Here is a 9,963-nt window from a genome sequence, read left to right on the forward strand (position 1 = left end):
TGGTAAATGAGTTTCTTAGGAATGGTGACTCTGAGGTTAGAAATAAGTTACTAAAGATTATGAATATGATTTTTGAAAAAGGGGAAGTACCAAAGGATTTTTAGGAAGATCTTAATTAAACCACTGTATAGGAAAGGTGATAAGAGTGACTGTGGTAATTATCAAGGCATTAGTCTGGTCTCTGTAGGTAATAAATTACTTAGTAATATGATACTTTTTTAATCAACAGATGCTGTAGACAAAGTTTTAAGAGAAGAACAGTCTGGCTTTAGAAAAGGTAGAGGAGGTGTTGGCCAAACTTTCACTCCAAGATTAATAATCAAGAAGTGCCTGAGTTGTCTAACACCTTTGGTCCTCAATTTTATAGATTATGAGCAAGCACTCGATTCTGTTGATAGAAGAGCTTTAGCAAAGGTCTTATTCTTGTATGGTATACCAAACAAATACATTAAAGCAACTAGTGCTATGTACAAGAATAACACTGCTGCGGTTAAGGTAGGAAATGAGGTTAGCAGATGGTTTTGTATTAAATCAGGAGTTAAGCAAGGTTGTGCCCTATCCCCCTTTATATGGATGATTCTGATGGATTTTGTCTTAAGGAGCACAGGAAAGGCAATGGGGTACCATGGAATCAAATGGGGAGGAAATAACTCTCTTGAACTTAGATTAAGCTGATGATTTAAGTATTATAGATGAAAGTAAGGTTCAGAATGCTAGAATAGGTTTTAAAAATAATGTTAAGAGGACTAAGTCACTAAGGTTAGGAATAAGTGGACATGAAAAGGTGACATTGGACAATGAAAAGATTGATCAGGTGGGCAGCTTCACTTACCTTGATAGTATTATTAGTAAAGACAGTTGGAGCACTGAAGATGTTTTAAGTAGAATAGCCAAGGCTCAGGGTGTTTTTTTCACAGTTAAAAAAAAGCTAGGAAAAATAGGAAGATAAGTCTGCAAACCAGGATTAGAATATTGGAAGCTACAGCGATGACTGTGGTCAAATATGGCTCTGAAGCATGGGCACTCCAAAAAGCAGATGATGATTTGCTAGATGTTTTCCAGAGAAATTGCCTATGGATTGTTCTGGGTACCTGTCTGACTGACTGTATTTCAAACAGTAGGCTGTACAAAAAATGCGGTTCCATCCTGCCTTCTAGGGCTATAATGAAAGAAAGGTTGAGATGGCTAGGGCACGTTCTGCAGATGAAGGATGATTAATTGTGAAAGATTGTCCTTTCAGCCGGCCGTCTAGGGCTAAATGGAAAGCAGGTTGTCCTTATCTGGGGTGGGAGGATGTCATAAAGAAATATTTAAAGTAAATGAGAACTCCCTAGGATGTTGTAAAGAGGGAGCCTTTGAATATATTGGGATGGCAAAGAAGCGTGCATAGCTGTGTTAGCCTCAGGCGGCTTTGTGATGTGGCAAGTTGTTAGTAGTAGTAATAGTAGTCTGAAAATTAATCTTAACATTCATTTTAAATTTGCAATACAAGTTGTGAAAACAAGGACTAGTGACTTATCAAGAGCAAATTAAATGCCCTCAACAATAGCTGGCTATGAGAGCCACAAGTGAATGCCAACTTACATCTAAGCTCACTAGCCATAAGTGAATGCCAACTTACATCTAAGCTCACTAGCCTATAACAGCAGATTCCTCAGTCTAAGCATACTCCAGGAGATGACTTGATGTACATAAATTCTAATACTGCCATTTTTGAACTCAAACAGTTTGCTAGGTGTGAGATGCAATTGGTTTATTTCATCACTAATTTATATCTAAAAACTTTTACATAAGGCCAACAGTATTTGGCCTATTAATACAATATTGAGATGAATGTTTAATTTATTTTTAAACTTCAATGAAGATAGCAATGCAATGGAAGGCAGGCACTAGACCACAAAAAATAATCAATTGGTAATCTAAAATTAGATGTTGAAACAGCATTTGACTCCCAACATCTCAACATTAACTGAAATGGCTAGATTTGTATTTACTTATTGTTTTTATTACTTTCTTTTTTTGTAAGTTCAACAAATTTGGTAATCTTATTTCAGAACAAGTCATAACACTAACACAGCATAAGGTTTAAAGGGGACAATAAGACTTTTAATCCTTTCTTATTTTTACAAGAGATTAATAGCAAATACATTAATCTGAATCCTGTTCAGCTCCACCATAGTTCTTCGATTCTAGTTAGAAGAGGGCTTGTCAAGTTCAACCTTGAAACGTCCTTTGAATTCCTGAGATTAACCAGGTTTGCAAAATCTGGACAGAAGCTAGAGCTAAATGACAAGCCAAGAAAAACCTGGCTAAAAAGAATGTAAATGCTGACAAAACAATTTTACAAATTAGTTCTAAACTACCTTCAAAACCAAGATATAGTTGCATGTGGAACAGCAAAATAATAGTATTTCTTTATTGGGTGATTAGCTATTTTTAGCCTTTACCTTAATTCTAAGGAGTATGACTGTAAAAATATTGTTTCATGCCTGGTCTTCTATGTCTATGTATAAAAGTCCTTCTATGCATCCCATATTATATGTGACCTTCTAAGCCTTAATAAAAGGGATGGGAACATAGAAACATCTTCAAGAGACATAATTTTGGATCTGAACTTATCCCTGAAAGTTTCATTCACTTAGGTAAACTACTTTCTAAGGTAGCAAAAAGCCTCTCACCTAGAACTTTACCAATGTTTCATTCTCCTAACATAAGTACATTCCAAGTTTACAAGCATCAGTAATAATGCATGAAGATTCTTCATGTGAAGGAAACACTAACATGGCAAAAAGCAGCACCATCACATTCCCTCTTCATCACTCAAATATTATGGTCACTACCATGATGTAACCCCCCCCCCCCGCCATAATAGGCAAATATTATCCCAAATAATATATTTATCCTTGGTTTTCCATTGCTGATAAAAGCCAATGCATTTCTATAACATAGGCACTTTATTCTTTACCTTCTCTATATACCTTACCATTGTTAAATAATGAGAATGATTGGGTAAATATATTATTAAAAACAACTGAAAACCATTAATATTTTCTACAGAAATTTTGTATACTTGTATAGACTAGGGCTATATGTGGCAACATTAGGGGGAAGGGGAGAGGCAGGAACATCACAGCAATGAATATTATGTTTCAGGAAAATACTGAACAGGAGATCTAATGGAACTAGTCATTTGTCATTACCTTAAATCGCAGCTTAGAGCGATATAAGGATTATCCATCCTTGTGATGCTCCATGAAAAAAAGAATTCGTTCGGTGTAGATTGTGGCTGTTAGATTAGACTCTTGTAGAGGACTCTGCAGCTTCCCATTTGTAAAGGAACTCCTGGCAGAACCATTCCCTATCATCCTTTTTTCGGACTTATACAAGTCCTTTTTGGTCTTCTACTTGATGTGGCCTTAATTTTGCTAGGCGGCGGCATGATATGAGAAAAAAGCGCTGCCTTTTTTTTCTCTTTTTTTAAATGCAGGGGAAAAAAACTTTCAGCCAACAGATATAAATTTGTCACAGAGTTTTCAGAACTTGGGGGGGGGTGAATTTGGACCTGCGGGAAGTGCGGATACTCGAATCGCCTATCCCCAGCAGTCATAATAGTGTTTCCTTTACAGGAATCATCATACATAATAACCCAAAAAACACCCTAATCTAGAATTTCACTGGTTATATTTTTCCTTTTCCAAATTAACTAGCTGGCTTGAGGTTGAGAGTACCACTCAATGGGTCCTTACACTATTTTAAGTATATTAAAAAATACCCTGGCAAACCCATTTTGATCCCTCAAAGGGACCCTAGAAGTGATACCTTCTTCCTTATTTTTGTGCTGGTAGAACTTACATAAAGACATACCACTAGAATCAAAATCCAACACTATTTTGATATATTGCAGCCATCCATTTCACATGCATGAATTTAAGATAGTCAAATCTGACAAACTAAACAAATTAAACACCTTTTAATTCTGCTTTTTCTTTCTCATAAATCATGTTTTTGCAGTTAAAATGAGACAAATTACAGTCGTTTAACAAAAATGAGGCAAAATCTACAAGACTTCGAAGTCACAAAATTGAATGTAAAAAGACTAGAAATAAACAAAATAAATAAGATTGTTTTTTATCTTCAATGTCTTTTTCATTTACAAGTGTCACCATCACCCATCACAATTGAACCCTGACTCCTCCTAATGGGGCCCGATATAGCCCTAGACTACGCACAATAGTTTGATGATACTATGGGTATAATTATGACAAGAGTTTGAACCATGTTTTGAGAGCAAACTGAATTAATTTTATTTATTTTGCTTATTTCTACTATTTTATGTTAAATTTTGTCCCTTTGAAAGAATGTGTAATTTAACCCAATTATCACACTCACTCTCAAAACTCATCAGATTATCTCTTGATAGCTTAAAGCTTCCTGCAGAGTGGAAAGTGGCACATATTGCCCCCATTCACAAAAAGGGAAGGAAAGATTCTGCAGAAAATTACCGGCCTATTGCTTCTTGAACGTATTGTCAACAAAGCAGTTATTGAGCATCTTGATCAGCATCATCTTCTCAACAGCTCTCAACATGGTTTCCAAAGCAATAGATCAGTTGATACTAATCTGCTTGATTCATATGACTATACTACAAAACTACTGGAGTTGGGAATCCCTGTTGACATGATCCTTCTTGATTTTTCAAAAGCATTTGACAAAGTCTGTCATAAGAGACTTGAGCTTAAGCTACAATCTATTGGTTTGGAGGAAAAAATTCTTAAATGGATTCTGGATCTCTTGAGGAATTGTGTTCAGCATGTAAGATTATTTTATACAGATGGCAATCCTATCCTCTCCTCTCTCAGCTTGTTATCAGTGGGGTTCCACAGGATAGTGTGCTTGGCCCCACCATGTTCAATATGTTCATAAACAATTCTCCATTAGTGCTTAAAAAGCAAAATGATGCTATATGCCAATGATCCCAATGTAATTGGTCCAGCTAGCACTCTTGAGGATACTTCCCAACTTCAAAAAGAACTTGATCTCCTTAGCACGTGGGTGAAATCTTGGCTACTCACTTTCAATGTGTCAAAATGCCATGTTTTACACTTTGGACACAAGAATATCAATTCAACTTACTCTCTTTATGGTCAGTCCCTTTCTCTAGTGGTGGAAGAACGTGACCTAGGATTAATTGTTGATGAGCATCTTAAATTTGGCACTAATGCAAAGAAGGTGGCAGCATCAGCAAGCTCATCACTGGGGCTCATAAAAGGAACAATTTCCCCTGTTCTAAAATTCTGAGCCTTTTGTACAAAGGACAGCCAAGGCTGGAGACAAGTATGGTCCTTGCATCTCCCCTTTTTTTAAAAAGATGTTAAAATTATAACATTGTAAATCCTTGCATACTCTACAAGGCTATGCAAGGGTGATGCCATTCTGGTTCATAAGCTTATTAATTCAAAGGACCTTCCTGATCTCCTTCCTCTGGCGTCTCAGGACTATTGTCAAAGGGGACATAACTTACAGTTATCTAGGCATTTCTCCTCAAAGCGGCAACACACCCATTTTCTGACAAACCGTTTGCCAACCTCTGGAACAAATTACTGCCATATACCATTGCTGCCCAAACCACAAACAGCTTTAAGAACCATCCCAACAATGAATGACCAAAAAAGAATGGAAGTATAACTGGGAAGGATTTGAATCAGCAACATCAAACCACTAGTCAAGTGTACATATTCAACTATGTGTCAAGTATTATCAACTCTGGAGTTTCTACCAGGATAAATCCTTAGATTGCTCCAAGTTACAATTTAAAGTAATTTAAGGTAATCTGTTGATTGTGTTGAATGAAAGCAATATGATATTTATCTAACTTGCACTGTAGAAACTCACCTGTGAGCTATTTGTTTTGAAAAATGAAATAGCAGAGTAAAATATTTTTTAAATTGTTAAGTTTATCAGGTTTGATTATAATCAAATGGTAGGCTTTTATCTTAATTCTATAAAATAAAAATTAAGGAATAAAATGTTGTTTTAAGGATCCCTTTAAGGCTCAAAAGTAACAGTGTATGCTATCCTGACATCTGGAAGAAACACTCTAATAACAAAAGAGTAGTACCATTTCATTTGCTGATCAACTTTCTTTCCAAATATATTAGTTGTTACTGTGTCAATTCAACTTATTCCCTTTTAAAACTGCAAGATATAGTCCTAGACTATATAAAAAAACACAAGAACAACAATAAAATTCTTTTGTATAATATACAGAAAGTTTCTATTCATAAGATTTCTCCTACTTTCATCCAAATTTTAAAGTAGCATATTTATCAAATTGATCTCAATTCTTTTGTAATGATATGGTGCTTTTAATGGGTTAAGAACAAAAATATCCATTATCAAATAAATCTATTATTGAAGGCTGTGTCATTATTCCCTCATTATGAGGGATGAGGTATATTACCTAACCTTAAATCACAAGTGCAGCAAGATTATGTGGTGTTGAACCTCCTGTAGAAAATCTTGCTTGTGGTGTTTCTAGGTTATGATATGATATCTCACTTTAGCTTCCATTCAGCATTGGTCTAGTCTTGATTGACAAATTTCTTGAAGGTTTCTAGGGTTTGAGACTGGATAGTGGCTTCAGATAGGCTATTCCAGAGTGGAACAGAATGTACTGAGAAGAACTATTTATGCTCTTAATTGATGTTATGGGGGGGGGCCTGTAGCTTCTTGGTACTTCATCTTAGGGTAGTTTTGAGGGATAGGGGGAAAATATAACTTTAAAGCTTGTTTGTCAGCAATTTACAAGTTATTATTATATCTCCTATTTTCCTGCAGAATACTAAAGTAGGAAATTCAGGTGAATTGAGACATTTCATGTATAATGTGTCTTGCAATGCAGGAATAAGCTTTGTTGCCCTTCTTTGAACACTTATATGTACCTTCTCATCCATCTTATAGTGAGGAGAGGATAGGGTCGTGCCAAATTCTAGATGTGGACAGACATGGCTTTATATTTTTATAATCATGGTAGCAACAGGTATATTTGGAAAGAGCATTGATTGACCAATTGAATGGTAGTAGTTTCCTTTGTTATAGTCTTTTCTTCAGATGAGAGGGTAGACTGCACCACTGCTGCTCAAAATAGAGTTTGTAAAGGTAGCAATTTTTATGTTTAGAAGACTTTTAAGAGGTGTTTATTATCAAGCAAATAAAGGATACAATTTACCCTTGACTTTTGTTTGGTTATCTGTCCAGTGCATGACTGCTCCTAAAGGAAACATACCGTCCAGCACCAATTGAATTTGGAATTAGGCTATGTTAACCACTTTGACCTGTTGGTTCATGCCACTTGATACTTATGCTCAATAAAGTAATTGCTTTACTTGGAAATTTAATTTCAAGCCCTTTACAAACCCTCAAAGATGATACTTTTTTTCTTATTTTTGGCTATTTAAAAGGGTTAAAACAACAATTTTTACTTCATTATATGCAGAATGATTGTAGTTAACTCATCTCAATTGCACCTCCACAATGCTTTACCTCCCCCTCATATGCAAATATATAGCCTGAATTAGGCCTATATATTTCCTAACTGTTTTCTGGTTCTTGACTTTGTTACAGTCAGTTAAATTTAAGGGTAAGCTAGTTTAAACAAGAGTGGTGATGACAGCAATATATAATTACTGTCCAAGTAAGAGCAAAATGAATCATCTTTGAGGGTCTGTGAGGCACTTAAAATTGAATATCTGATTATAGCACCTATCATTTAGAAAGAGCACAAAAAAGGTATTGAGTGGTATATTCACTTTATTCATAGGTCAGATCTATAAACTACTCCAAATTTACCAGTTGCTTTAAATCACTTTATCTTGCCCTTCCCCCCTAGAGGATGAATATATAGCCAAAATTAGGCTAGGCTATATGCCAATATTCCCATTGAATTTTTAACAGCACAACCATTTCAGTAAAATTCTAGTTAATTGACTTCTTGAAATCTCAGAAAGGGTTTAGGTTAGGAAAATGAAACTTTCAGGGATGAATCTACAGACTAAAGTATGCCCCAGGAAGGTATCTTAAAGTACCCACCTCCACTCCTTCTCCCTTTAGAGTGCCTTGAAATTTGCCTACATGACAGGTCTATAACTATTGAAATTTTGATAAAACAACATTTTACCTTAATTTTCAGTTACTAGTTCCTTTTTCTCTGCCTTTAGTTGTGAAAATGCAATTCCTGTTATTTGAGTAGAATTTTGAGCCATATTGATGTTTTTTTTTCAAAACTTAGGAAATGTATTTGCATATCTTTAAGATCTTAAAAGTTATGGAGCTGAAAACAATTTTGTTGTACTTTAATTAAGCAGAAGGTCTATTTTGCAAGGTTTCACTTTTATAACACACATATTTTTAAAGGTCATCAAAGGTCAGGGCCCTATAGAGGGAAAAGGAGTGGAGGTAGTTGCTTCAAAATACCTTCCCAAGACATACTTTAGTCTGTAGATTCGTCCCTGAAAGTTTCATTTTCCTAACCTAAACCCTTTCTGAGATAGCAAGAAGTCAATTAACTAGAATTTTACCAATAGATCTTCTGTTTAATTGAAGTACAACTGAATTGTTTTCAGCTTCATAACTTTGCTCAATTCCATTTTATAAGGTTTTAAGGGTATTTCATTTATTTATTTGAAAACCTGTCAATCATACAAAAATGAAAAAGACAGAGCACAAACATATAAATATAAGAAGATATATAAGAATATATCAGAAGAGACATAACTAGAAAGAGACTTGACTAATAAAAGGGCAAACAAAATAGCACTAAAATGAATAAACAAAAACAGACCTATTGTAAAAGGAGATTAGACTATACCAATTGTGATCATTTTAAAGATATACAAATACATTTCCTAAATTTTGAAAAAAAACCATTGATATGGCTCAAATTCTACTCAAATAACAGGCATTGCATTTTCAGAACTGAAGGCAGAGAAAAAGCAACTAGTAACTGAAAATTAAGGTAAAATGTTGTTTTGTCAAAATTTCAATAGGTATAGGACATGTCATGTAGGCAAATTTCAGGGCCCTCTAGAGGGTACTTTATAACCTCCAATGAGTGGAGGTGGGTACCTTAAAATACCTTACCAGGACATACTTTAGCCTGTAGACCCATCCCTGAAAGTTTTATTTTCCTAACCTAAACCCTCTCTGAGATAGCAAGAAGTCAATTTACTAGAATTTTACCCTATTTTCTCCTTAGTAACTTAACACCAAACACTAAATAAGCAGCAGGAAGAAAATATTAGTATAACAGAAAGTAGCCTACAATGAGCATATATAACTTAGGCTAGTATATAGGTCTAGGCCTCTATTTGTCAATCCAGAGTGGGGTGGGTTGAGTGAATCAAAGTGATCCTCAGGAATGGCATAAGTATTTTAAAATGTTTGAAAGTAGTTTCAAGGTTTTATAGAAATTAATACATTACCTTATATGCACTATCTACTTCAGGCCTCAGAAATAGCATGGAACCATTTTTGAATGCTCCATGAACCTCGATCCTTTTTGGATCATTATAGCGCATAGGAACTACAAAAAATAAGCATACTAAGATAAAGCAATTAAAACAAATTTCCTCCTTTCCAATCATTCAAATATTCTGCCTTCCTTAATCCCTAGCGGCAAGATTATAGCCATTTTCCAGCGTTCGATTGCTGATCAATTGGCCATTGTTGAACAATGGATGTACAATGTTGTACCAATGCGGGACAACAAAAAAATGTTTATCAATAATTACTTGTTAAATTCAGATGAATTCACAAAGATAAAAGCAGGGAGTCGATTTTTATTGATGAGAAGTTCCTTTCAGTTCAAACTGAAAGCCGTGCATGGGGGGGGGGTATCTAATTTTAATAAAGAGCTACGGCGAAACGGCTCAAGAATGATTTAATGGACATTCTCTTATTCTACAG

General features: G+C 35.1%; 1 protein-coding gene across 1 annotated transcript in view; it reads right to left on the reverse strand.

Annotated features, from left to right (window-relative positions):
- Positions 1 to 9,689, reverse strand: part of LOC136040786 (cathepsin O-like) — a 32,452-nt gene extending 22,763 nt beyond the window's left edge. The window contains exon 1 of the mRNA XM_065725117.1: positions 9,480 to 9,689. Coding sequence (XP_065581189.1) covers positions 9,480 to 9,641 — 162 coding nt within the window. The 5' untranslated portion in view covers positions 9,642 to 9,689. The remainder of the gene's footprint in view (positions 1 to 9,479) is intronic.
- Positions 9,690 to 9,963: the final 274 nt, after the last annotated feature.

This window comes from Artemia franciscana, chromosome 2 (genome assembly GCF_032884065.1).
Source record: "Artemia franciscana chromosome 2, ASM3288406v1, whole genome shotgun sequence".
Classification (NCBI taxonomy): Eukaryota; Metazoa; Arthropoda; class Branchiopoda; order Anostraca; family Artemiidae; genus Artemia; species Artemia franciscana.